General features: G+C 38.1%; 1 protein-coding gene across 6 annotated transcripts in view; it reads right to left on the reverse strand.

The window, feature by feature from the left end:
* The window catches only part of LOC112554371 (NGFI-A-binding protein 1-like), a 77,678-nt gene that overhangs the window by 5,139 nt on the left and 59,561 nt on the right, over positions 1–12,978 (reverse strand). For 2 of the 6 annotated variants that reach the window (XM_025222168.1, XM_025222130.1), the window contains exons 2-10: positions 12,252–12,371; positions 11,096–11,251; positions 10,232–10,458; positions 9,629–9,778; positions 2,561–2,680; positions 2,021–2,154; positions 1,740–1,860; positions 1,189–1,397; positions 161–204 (exon numbers count right to left, since the gene is read on the reverse strand). In XM_025222168.1, the coding sequence (XP_025077953.1) occupies positions 161–204; positions 1,189–1,397; positions 1,740–1,860; positions 2,021–2,154; positions 2,561–2,680; positions 9,629–9,778; positions 10,232–10,458; positions 11,096–11,251; positions 12,252–12,371 (1,281 nt within the window). Of the gene's footprint in view, positions 1–115; positions 205–1,188; positions 1,398–1,739; positions 1,861–2,020; positions 2,155–2,560; positions 2,681–9,628; positions 9,779–10,231; positions 10,459–11,095; positions 11,252–12,251; positions 12,372–12,978 lie in introns of all 6 variants that reach the window. The other 4 variants (XM_025222138.1, XM_025222153.1, XM_025222146.1 and 1 more) reach the window with 4 other exon arrangements.

The raw sequence follows: 12,978 nt of genomic DNA on the forward strand, positions 1-12,978 counted from the left end.
AATGCAAAGGACTAGAGTTTTATACGCAAATGGTTCAATCTTCTAAGTTTTCTTGTTCTGTCTTTCTTGCTAATGTGCTTCTACTTTCATTAGATCAAGGTGAAAGCTTTCAAACCTGTCAGTCAGGTCCCGGGAACTTCACCAGCAAACATCAGCTTACCTTTGTTCTGGTCACCGCCTTCACTTTGTTTAGAAAAGTTGGATCTGCAAAAATGAACCAGTGACATTGACTTTGGTTGAAGTATGCCATAAATTGTGTTGTCTGCAATGTTAGCACCTGCCTTAAGTCAGACTGTCTCTTATCCATATTCTTGCACAAACAGCAGAAGATAAAATTCAAATATTTCACTACTTTTGCTGCCACAATAATTATCATCATCATCATTGTCCCAACAATAACAAGTTCATGATAACAAAACTTGATGGCAAGAACATAATAAATCAATTATGGAGAAACAATGCAAGTTAGGCAACACAGCAATATTATTATAACGATATTCCAGGAATGGCTAGATTTTAGAAGTGACGGTCTGGAATCACAAAATATTTATATAAAAGGTGTTTATGTTGACACATAATCATACTTGATATAGATATTCCAGTTAAGGTGGGCTGTAGTCTTTTTATATATGTTGATTTGTATAGCCTTTTTCCCTACCATTAAAGGTGGGCTCAAAGCCTAGGCGTAATTGTCCACAGTTCAGAGCTACAGTAATGTGGGAGAAATGTCTCATGTTGCAACTGTTTGGTTAATACAACTTCTTTCTGTACATAAAAGAACTCACGATCTAAGATTTCTAGATCAATCTGTTTAACAGCCACATTTTCATGACAGCCAGCCATTTATGTAGGAATAAATGCTTTCTGTATGAGGGTGACGGCAATTTGTGAGAATAGGAAGAAGAAAAAAAAATTGTTTACTGAAGAATGCTAGGAAAAAAAAAGGAGCATAAGCTTGTCTGTTGTTGGAGAACCTGTTGGCCTGCCTAATTGTCATTAGTTGTCCAGCAGCTCAGACAGAATGCTGCATCTGGAAACAGTTGTAGTTCAAATAGTTCAGACTTGCTGTTTAGAACCACCTATCAAGCATTTCTCTCCCTTGTTTCATACAACTCGCCTGTCATTCCTCTGTCTCCCCCCCTTCGCCACCCCTCACATCTTTTGTGCACCTTTGTAACCTGAACACACCTGCTGTGCCGGGAGTGTGGCTGACGAAGAAGGTCGCTGTGTTCCTGCAGCACCTGCAGCTGCTGTGAGGTCAGGCTGTCCAGCTCCGACTTCAGCTTCTGAGTCTGAAAGAAGTCCTCCTCCTCCCGCGCTGTGGCCAGCTCTGCCTGCACTTGCTCCTTATGCTGCCGGATGGACGCCAGTTCCTGGGCCACAGCACTCATTCTCTCCTTGACCATGGAACAGCATTTAAGACATTAAGCTTGACAGGTGCAAACAGTGTGTCAGAGAAATTATTACTTAAGTAAACTTCCTCTACTACATCTTTCCATTTCGCAGATTGAGCTAATTGTCTCTCACTCACACTTCAAGTTCAATATTAACTGAAATGCATTCCATTTACATTAGATTCATATCTTTTTCAAGTAACTTTAAATTCTTTGTAATTACTAGCTCCTGACTTAAGCCTTCTTTATAATTTAAAACGCTTCCCCATGCTCATAGAGGGAAATAAAATTTTAAAAAGGCATATTGCATTGTGGATCTGCAGGTTTCTCCAGACTCCATCATACCTCACGAGAATCCTTGTCAAACTCTTGTTTGACCTGTTTGCATCCAAATGATGCATCCAAATGTCGTTGAAATACAGGATCTAGCCGAGCCTTTTTAGTTGACACAACCACATCAGCAGCCCTGGAATAAACACATGCTCTTGGTAATTTTTTTTTATATAAATTATCCCCATTTAATTATATAAGTTTTGATAATCATGCTCATCCTCAGTTACATAAGTCATGGAATGAATAAATATTTCCCCCTAACACCTTTAAATTACTTCATGCCACCTCTTTACCTGGAATGTCCTTTAGAGTATTGGTAACCACTGTCTCTCACAACCTGTCGTGCCAAAGGGAAAAGATCTTCGCGGCGTGTCAACAGAGCTGGACAATGCAGGCACAACTGAGCTGCAGCTTCATTCACAGAAATCTTTAAAAAACAGATTTCAAAATGATCGCTTACTTTTTTTTATAACAAAGGTCTCTTTACATAGGGTCTGAATCACAAAAGCAATTAAAGATCCATTCCACAAAAATCTAGAAAACTGTATCTTCATGAACTTTCTTGAAGGCTGGCTGCAGATATCGTTTTTTTAAGACATGATGCTTTATGTAAAAATTTGAGGGCGTGAAACAGATCAAGCCAGGAAACCTGTCTATGTCTGATCACGTTCTGAATAGAGACAGAATTAGCTGACAGCCCATAAACTGTGCTCAGATTATGAATTCCTAAAGACCTCTTATCTCATATATCAAAACTGCTGCCCTACAAGACAGCAAACTGACAAGGCTATGTTTGAAGAAGATGCACAAAATGAAGCTGTAAGTTCACATACCTCATGCAGAGACATAGGACGGTCATTTTTCCTTTTGGAATCAAATCGTCCATAAATTGCAGCATATTTTCTGAGTTCTTCAATTCTGTTTGGGTGGTCATCTTGCGATGTCATTAGATTCTGAAAAAATATTTTAAAAATTAAATGTGTATTTAAAAAAATTATTTACAAGTACATGCAGTCTTGTCTTTTAAATGTATCCATAGAAAATATGGTATATGCACATTACACACATGCTCTTGGATATAAGCACCCATGATTTGGTGAATTAAACAGATTATTGGCATCATGGCTTTTCGTTTCTAGGATATATGCCGCTTTGTTTCATGTCACCCCTACATGTTGTTCTTTTATTTGTTTATTCAGCAAGTTCAGAAATATCTTGTTCACACAAACTCCACATTTTATGTTTTTTCCATAATGACATAATAAACCAATCTGAGCATCAAGCACAGGCACACTGGATTTGTGTTGAATATGTGATTACGGTTTTACCCAACTGACACTTCATTCCAGCAAGTGTTTTTGTTGTTGTAATTGTTTAGACCTTTTATACCACATTAACATGAGTAGATGAAGAAAGAGAGGTAGGGAGGCTGTGAGGAAAGACTTCTTGTACGTAGCTCTATCAAATTTGTCCCACTCTTCTAAAGTGGATGCAAGCAGCACACTTCCAACATGCTAACACCTGTTTGGATTTTCAGACAGCCTTAGGAACCGCACTCTCCTCCTTCACCTTTTGATCACAGCAAAATACTGACCAGCTTGAACAATTAGTAAAGTTTCCCATGATTGTTCGCTTATGGCATGAGTTCCTGAACACTACACCTCAGTCTTAAGAAGGCTCATATGGATCTTCTAAAAATGCAATGACTTTATTCATCTGCCTTAGTTACAAAAAAGAACTGTAGCAATGGGTTCATATTATAAAGAAAAATTATTTGCTTTGCTTTCTGCTAAACCAAAGTCACCAGGTGAAAATAGGAAATTATATCCTCTCCAATGGCATTTTAAGCATAGTCTCTCTTTTATCTGCTTTCTCTAATGTACTGTCATTGAAAAACAGAGCTACAACAAAATGCTATTATTCCCAAGTTTTATATTTTGTGTAATATAAGGTCTGCTCAGTACAAGAATTGTTGGTGACGAAAAAAACTGAAAGTCTGATCTTCATGTACAGCCAACAGACTAAACAGTTTCTGTTTGACTCTAATGGCATATAATAAGTATCAAACTATTAAACATGATCCTTGTCACAAAACCAAGTGACAGATGAACACACATAAAACAACATAAAGATGCCATGTACTAGATAATATTTTATCTAGAGGGGAATTCAGAACAGCTCGATATGAAAGAACAAACAATACCACAACATATCCATTTCCACCAAACAGACTCATACATTCACAGTTCAGATAGCTGCATTAATTCGCACACAGTAACATTCAGAAGTCTCGTCGCAGGGCCAAAACAACGAAGGCCAGCCTCAATCTATTGGTCCTGGTACTAAGCAGAATCTAAGAAACAACAAACTTTAAAATGGAGATGCAAGCATATGCAGAAAAGAGATGAAAAATGAAGTCTAAGCAAGTGACCTGAGATTCTCCGGGCATTTTCATCATTCATTTTTGTCTATTACTTTTAAAGGTTTTTGTTTTTAAAAATCAAAATACCTAACAATGAATTCAAGTCTTCTATTTCCTTGGCTGATTAAAACAAAAAGACCTACACTGATAAAAATGTCTACAATGCAAAGGACATCTCAAAAACAGACAACAGGTGTCTCTATTAAAAAAAGAAATTTGTTTGTGAGGCGTACACGAAACAATGAGGCAACAAATGATTAGCAATCTGAGCTCAAACCAATCCCTAAAGCAGCTGTTGTAAATTACATACATTACTTTCTTCATGTCCACCACCATCCCCCACTGCTCTTGAGATAATACAAGTGCAGATTCAACCCGTACTAAATGACAAGCTAGTCTTGAATTTATTGGATAAAACTTTTTGTAGACACTGTTATCTCCCTTCGCAAGTACTAATTTTTTTTTAACCATACTGGGGTGGCAGTGGGAAATGAAACAGGTTGAAGGTTCTCTCGGCACTTTGTTTTAAACATTTCAAACAGTTTGTCCAATAAAAAATGAATGTTCATCCCAGTTTTCTTATAATGTCCACTCCCAATTGACTGCTGACTTTTTTTTACATTTTTGACTTGCATCCAGTCTGCTTTCCGCAGGCAGGAACTACTCATCCCCAAGGCTGTTTTATCACAATTTACTCTCCAAAAATTCTGTTAACCTTTGAAAGTCAGTATGACCTTTTGCTTTAAAAGGGCAGAAACTCAGGCAACATTAGAGGATAGAGACACAAGACTTTGCAAAGCAGTGCTTGGCAGACAAGAACAACAGTGTACAACCTGACGAGTAACTAATGGGTGTAGCCCACTAAAGAAAATTGATTTCCCCTCTCCATCCCAACAAGACAGCAACTTTCAGTAAGATAGGTCATACGTAAACCCTAGGACTAATTTATAGGTCTAATATGGTAAATGCATGGGGTTGCTTGTCTTATGATAGCTTCTGATAGCCAAACAACCATACACAACTTCTCTTTTAAGTTAAATAGTTTATGTGTATCAAACAAGTATACTATTGATGATTGTAACAATGTCTACAGCAAATCTCTCAAAACAATGAGCATGTATTTATAATTTAATCTTTTTAATATCTTGCCTAATCTACAGAAGCAAAGTGAAAGTAAATTGTTTTGGTGCTGCTGACTGTGACAATGATATAGATGATTTGAAATTAAATGAAAATGACAATAACAGTAATAGGACGATGATCACAATTCAAACAACAACAATGGTAATGGTGATGATGATACTGATGACTGCCAAGATGTTGGTACTTAATGTATGTTGTTGGTTTGAACATTTTAGGGTTAAAAAAACCACTGTTGGTATAATCAGCACTACCCTTGGGACCCAGAATAGCAGTTAGTCTAGAAAAAATGGCAATGTAAGACCCAATCAAGACTTTCAGAAATTTTTAAACAGAAACAACATTGATCTGTCATGAGTAGAATGACCTCACTGAACTCTGGCAGAGAGAATGTCAGCACACACAAGAAAAACAAATAAATAAAACTTTAAGCAGGTGAGTCAACTAGGACACAATTCACGAGCCTTAACAGACCTAGAAGTTGAACGATGGTCCCATCATCCAAACAGGAATATATAACTCTGTATCCACCTATACAGTTTTCCTGAGATACTAACAGTGAAGAAAACAACATCAGCCTTTAGCCACAAAGTCATAGTCATCAATTTCCTGACACCATTTTCCAGTTAGTTAAAATTAAGTTTAAGACTATACTTTCTGCATCAGACTGAAATATCGCAAGCTCCATCTTCAAAAGAGTGGAGAAATGCATGAACAAAACAATCATCTCAATTGCATTTCCTCAAAACATCTGCTTAATCCACACGAAAGAAACAATGTTATGCACCTTCCCATACTTCCGCATCCTTTCCTTATGAAAATCATTTTAAAAATCTTCACCTTAGTGATTTATAAAATACAATGATACTTCAGATGCAAAATATTTCCTAAAGACAACAATATAACTTTTAGTGGCTTCTGCCTAAAATAAGAATATTCAAGGCTTGCAAGATTTAATGACCTGGGGAGATGTGCTGTCATGTTTGTCCTGGTAATGAAATCATCATTGCTGAACATTGATCCAAGGCAGGAGAAAATAACGTAAGAAAGGCTTCTAGTTACATCTTGTGCAGTGTTTTTCTTCTCATTAATAAAGCTTGCTTGACAACAGCCGGGTTAATGTACAGTAAATTATACGCTTAATTTGCCTTGGCAAGACAATGCTAACTTTTTTTTTTTTTAGTGCATGTTAAAAATACTAACTTGTGCTAGTGTAAAAAAATCTTGAATGCAATATATAACAAAATAATTCCCATTGCATGCATGCACACACAGAGATATGATTTTTTCACTCTGTCTTCCAGATGGTAGAAGGATTGAGATTATATAGTGATAGTGTATGTGCACACGTGTGTGCATGGGTTGATAAGACTCGCACAAAAACTTTCATGTCAGGTACAAACATTTCTTAAGCTTTCCCCTGCAAAAGGCATCGCTACTATTACACTGCATTCTCAGCTACAGGAATATGGCATAAATATAAAGATAAAATGAATTGTGCTAGCACAAAAAATTCTTGGTATCAAAATGAACTCATGGAGTTGCTGTCACTGATGTCAGTGGATTTAACTTTCCAAGCATGTAATTCTACATTCTCCAGGCACCATTTCTCTCTTGTGCTTGCAATGTTCGTCTTTTTGATACAATAAAAATCTTTATTATAAAAGCTCACTGCTTTGATGTTCCAATGCACAGAGAATGAGAAAAAGGAGGCATAAGGCGATCAGAAAGAATGTACAAAATCTGTTTAAAGATGTGCCAGTGCAACTGCAAGTGTATATCCAATTGTAAGAGCAACGGACATGTTGTGACAATATTAAAGATGAAAATCGCTCACCTGCAGTACTAAGATGTGATGCACTGTGGGATAAAAGAGAAAAAGAGTGTGTGTGTGTGCGCGTGTCTTCCATGAATGTTTGGACAAAAGCCTGTTCCAATGTCAGTTCGAATCAGGATGTCTAAATATTGCTTCAATTTCAATTAGAAATTATTTATAATGTGACTACAAATGCAGAAAACAAGACATTCTCCTGTATGCTGTGATCTTACAGTGGATGGCAACTGTCCACAATATGCCTGCCTTTGCAGGACTCCTCAGTTCTTTAGAAAATAAAAAAAAACATCCATGCATAACTTGACCTGGTCCATGCAGCTGCCAAGAAAGAACAAAAAGCCCATTTCAACACTCGTAATCAAGCTCATCAAAATATTTCAGGGGCTGAAGCACACAATAAGAATGGGATTTCATTCTTTTTTGCAGTTTTGTTATTCAGCTAATGATTTAGCTATAGGTAAGACAACGTTTTAGCAAAGAACACAGACTTCTTATCTTAATGTCACATTATTCTGAATGGTCTTAACATCCTTCAGCAAAGTTTTTTTTTTTTTTGCCCTTTCTTCCTTTTTAATCCTCTTCCTTGAACATCTTTATCAGCAAGTATTCAATTCCCTAACCTCCCTTCACTTCTTGAAGTTGTGCTGTTTTTACCAAAACTTCTTTTATGACTTCTTCAAGGAGCCATTTCTGACTGATCTTTGACAGAAACCTGACTCCTCCAATAAAACTTTGAATGGTTGCAATAAACCCCACCATCCAAGCTCTAAACTCTTATTTCTTTACTTTTCCCTCGAGTTTATCAGGTATCATCAAACTTTTCAAAAAGATACCCCAAGAAAGATTCTAATGCATTTTAATCAAATGTCCTGGATGGATGAAAGCTCTTTTGAAAATAAAAGCAAATTTAGTCCCATGCGGATGCAATCAGGCTGGCCTTTGTTTTGAGCATCAAAAAGAACAAAACAGCTCAAAATCAATTTGTCTTGCCAGTGAAAACTGAAAAGGGTCTTAATAAAAAGCAGTAAAGATGCAATAAATAATCAAGCCCCGATTGTCATTGAGTGGCCTGAAATTTTGATGGCAAGTTGTGAACCACAGTGGTAGGAGTAACTTTCCTTGCAAGCATTAAAACATAGAACCATCACCAAAAGCTGCTTTATTATGACTTCAAACATATCTGATGCTAATCATCTTGTGTTTTTGACAATTTGGTGAGGATGCTTTTACTTAATGCTGATGAGTTAATCAAACAACAATAGAAACATTGAAAGTCCAAGTTACTACTTGAACTGCAAACTAGCTCACAAAATGATAAGACAATGTTATCTCCCTAGTTTGTTTTCTTCATTTTTCTTTTTCTCTGCGCTGTACGTAGAGCCTTCAATTGAGACGTAGGTGTGCTGTCGTTAGTAATGACAAAGATATAGTGTCTTGAATGGCATGAGCACCATGTCTCAATCAATTTCAGGTTTTGTTACTTTCAGATGTCACAAGAATGTGCCTCTGCTCTGTTACAAACAGCAGCGAACCCAGAACCTTTCCTCTGAAGAAGTATACCCGTTTACTTCGATGGGAATGCTGAGCATGCTCCACTTTTAAAATCAGCATGACTATCAGAAATGAGAGGCATCACAGTGCACCTGTTCACCATCTGGGAAAAGTTATTCCTCAAAGTTTTTCAGATTATGAATTCAATCAGAGGAATAAAGTAACAATGTATTTCCCATGGTAGTTTATCACCATGCTGGCCATTTAATACTCACTAAAACAAGTGTATAGTAGATATATAATTCATTAACCAGTAAAATGTAGTGTGTGCATATGCAGCTGCACTCAAGTATTCAAGCACATAAAGTTACAACTTCAATTCATGTATGTGCATCGTGGGGTGGCTGGGTGGATGGCTGGAGTGTAGTTTTTTGTGTGCATGTTCATGTGTGATTGGGTGGTGAATACAGGCTTATGCATATTTTCAGCACTTAATATAACAGTTTCAGAAATATTAATAAATACTGTTCAACAAACAAAGACAAAAGAACTACTGATACATAAAAAAAATGTTAATAAACAAAATTTTAAAAAACTTATTTTGAATTGGCGTGCAACAGTTTTCAGGTATCTAAGATATCAATCAAATTCAAATATCAAACAGCAATTCATGAAATCACACACACACACACTGAAACTAAAATAAGTAGCAGAAAAAAGAAGAGGGATGAAGAACATGAATAAAGATGCTGCGGCACAATTAATATGATAATAATATACACATAAAAGCCAAAGCCACAGCATAAAGTGATAATAGTGTCAACAACTCACAGAAAAGAACTGTGAGCAGACCCTCATCTAACCAAGACACACTGGCAGACTAAGAGGCAATACAGTGACAGAAAGTATTTTAGTGATACCAGAATTATTCTATGAAATGGAAATTTGCATAAATTAATTACAGCGATTAGATTTAATTATGAACTTTAGATAGAACATATTTAAGTTACAGACCTGTATTTCGCGGTTGATTGGCTTCTTGGCATTGAGGTCCTTTGGCTCAAAGTAGGGAAGCTGTTTGGCCAGGGAACTGGCTGCCATGGCGATGGCCTTGATCTGGCTCTCAATTAACACTGGCTGCAACATGGGTGAACTACCTCGGTCCTAACAATAAACAATTTGAATAGTATCCTCCTAAGTACACCAACATGAAAACAATGTTTTCCCCCGTCATCAACATTCTCCTCTTTAAATGGCTCTTCTCCTTAATGCCAGTTCTGAGACTAATTATGTTTAGGCACACCATCTTCAATGCCATAGGTTCTGAGACCAATACCACAAAACCATGCTTTGCCAGGGATAAGAACTTAAAAGGTTTTTTTCCGAAAACACTGTCTTCCATGTCAGGAACATGACTGTGCCTATAATCATACTCTCTTCATATCCAAAAGCTGAGGAATATTTGTTGTCTTGCAGTTGCCCCAAGAACTTTTGAGTCTGAAGTATTATGTTTTTGCTTCTTCGCTATTTTAGAATGTAATAATTTATTCTGCCTTGTACTTTATGCAAGAATGGCAATCCTTTCTCAGCTGAGGATGTGAGATCATTGTAACCTACCTCTTTGCCATCTGGACCGATGGACACAGATGATGGGCTTGGGATGCTTTCAGAGGGGCTGATGCTGCGAGGAGGTGGTGGGGGCTGTGGTGTCCAGGTAGTAGCAGACACAATAGCCTGGCTGGTCTGGGGAGGATGGGTCTGAAGGTTGACACAGTCACGGACCACTGCACTGATGCTGCCTGGTGCTGGGCCTGTGAGAGGAACCACTGGATACCCAGCAGATGCTGAGACAACCACAACAAATCAAAGTGTAAAGCCCTCAAGCTCTCCTGAGGTCTTTTTTCCAATACTTTTAACCGTTTAAATGTATGTGTCTCTGTTTGCACCAATCCATGTCCACTTTCAGGATATAAAAAAGTTTATAAATATATGCAGGACTGGTGTCTACATAAAAAAGACAAAAGCAATATAAAATACACTACTCAAACAAAATGACAGACATGCCCAAAATGTAGCAGGAGGGACAAGTGTACTGATGTCTGATCATCAGGTCTTGTATCAATGACAATTGTGCTGGCATCTGATAACATGTGTACTTGTCTTAATGACAGGTGTGGTGGTGTGGTGGTGTTATGGTGACTGGAGCAGTGTCTTGGTGATGGGAGAATTGGTGTGTCAGTAAAGATGAAGTGGTGTCTTGGTGGCAGGTGAATTTAATTTTTATGGTGATAAGTGTGTGTTTTCGTTTCTAGTGTTTTGGTACAGTGTTCGGCACTGACTTTGGCGACTGCATCAAATGTGCTATTCTCCAGTTGGACTTTTTGGGAGGTTAAAAGACTGACCACAGCCAAAAAAAGGAGCATGAGACGATGAAGCCCAAGGATAGTAAACATAACATTAGCCCTAGGAAAATGAACATACCATTTGCTTCCAGAGCTGCTGGGTTGGCCACCCATTCCTGCAGAGCTTTCTGAAGACGGCGAACATGCAAGGGTTTTGCTGCCATTCCAACCAGTGCCATAATTTCCAAGAATTCATCCTCTCCAGCTTCACACAACTGCTGCACATCGTCTCCTCCTGAACAAAAATGCGACATTGGGTCCCAAGCAACAAAATAACAATGATTGAGTTTAATAAATGTGAATGACCCTGCACAGCTGCCTCTCTCTCTGTCTTTTGTTTGTGTGTGTGTGCATATTACATGCCTGCATGCATTCATGAATGTGCATGTGTGTCCATTTGAATGAAAATATTTGTATATATATTTAGACTGTACTGCATACTGCGAATGTACTTAGCTATTCACTAAAGCATTACTACTTTTCTCAATATCATCATCGCAATCTGCTACCACTCTCCCATCCTGAACACAAATGCTTGGGCCTCTTCATCAACACCTTCATAAACTCTTTCACTTGTACACTTCTTTCTTTTTGAGTGATAGTACATGTGACTAAGATGCTGGCCATCTGTCTAAAAATGTCTGACTTAAAGTTCAGTTTCAAGTAACTTTCACTTAGAAACTTTGTCAAAGTCTACCAGTAAAATGTATGTTTTGACACAAGTTTGAGACTAAAATCTCCACACAAAACAGATTACCAGGTGTATTAGATCACCACTGCTCTAAACACTACCTATCAGAGTTGATTACTCCCTAGGTACAAAACAAAGGCAAAAACAGAACAGGGAATCAATATAAAAGAAAAAGCTGAATTTGTCTATGAGCAGCATTAGGGATACTTAATAACGTTCACCTCACCCACTTTTGTATTACTTAGAGGATTTAACCCTTCATTGTTTTCAATGAGTGATCTGCAGAGTATCGAATTCTGCTGTTGAATTGGCCGAATGAACCTCTGGCACCGTTACCGCTTAGTTGCCGCCATCCCCTCCTTCATGCCTTCCCCACATTGTTATGTTAGGGGAGAGAGAGAGAGATGGGGAGGGGGACTAGAGGGGTGCTGGGTTATTGGGAGGATTTCTATGGCCACATGCGATATTCGCTTAATTTGACAACAGCTCCCCTTTCTTACAGCAGTAATCTCCCTAAGGTATTAAAGCGCCTCTTGTTTTCTACCTTGCGCGATAAAAGTGTCATAATATTGAAGCAGATTCGCCCGCTTGAGAACGTTGTAAAGTTGCCACTCTGAAGCGTTGCTAGGCTGGCTTGTCGTCATGGCAACCGCTCCTCCACTACCTGAAAAAAAGGAACACAGGAAAAGCGTGAGTTAAAAAAAAGAAAAAGGAAAGAAAAATCTGCTTCGAATGAAAGAAGGGTATGGGGGGGAGGAGAGAAAGAAAAAGAAAAACGAAAATACAATCTGAGCGTTCTGCAAGACGAGGAGGACAAAAGAGAAAAAAAGAATCAAAAAAACTATTGGAAATGAGATGAAAAATAAAAAGAAAACTGCCCGCATGTTAAAGGAAGGCCGTGCAACCGAGGAGGGAGGAAAAAGCGTTCCCTAAAAGGAAAAAGCACAGCAGAGAAAAAAGTGGTCCACCCGGAACAAAACCTGAATGGCAAAGCCATTTCTCATGAGAACAGCAGGCGTTTTGACATTTGTCATTACTTTCTTGTTGCTCGTGCGCAGCGTTCTTGGGCCAAGCAACAAACGGTATGCGCGCGCTTCATTTCAAATCTCTCAAAGTTAAATTCTAATACTCGGCAAACGAGGAGAAAGTAAAAAACCCGGGGACCGGAGCGAAAGATCAAAAAACCCGCCGGCATCTCCGTATTGATTGAGCTGACGCAAATATGATTTATTCTACGAGTGAGTCAGATTTCACTTGCTGAAAGGAATTTT

This window comes from Pomacea canaliculata, linkage group LG2, assembly GCF_003073045.1.
Source record: "Pomacea canaliculata isolate SZHN2017 linkage group LG2, ASM307304v1, whole genome shotgun sequence".
NCBI classification, from domain to species: Eukaryota; Metazoa; Mollusca; class Gastropoda; order Architaenioglossa; family Ampullariidae; genus Pomacea; species Pomacea canaliculata.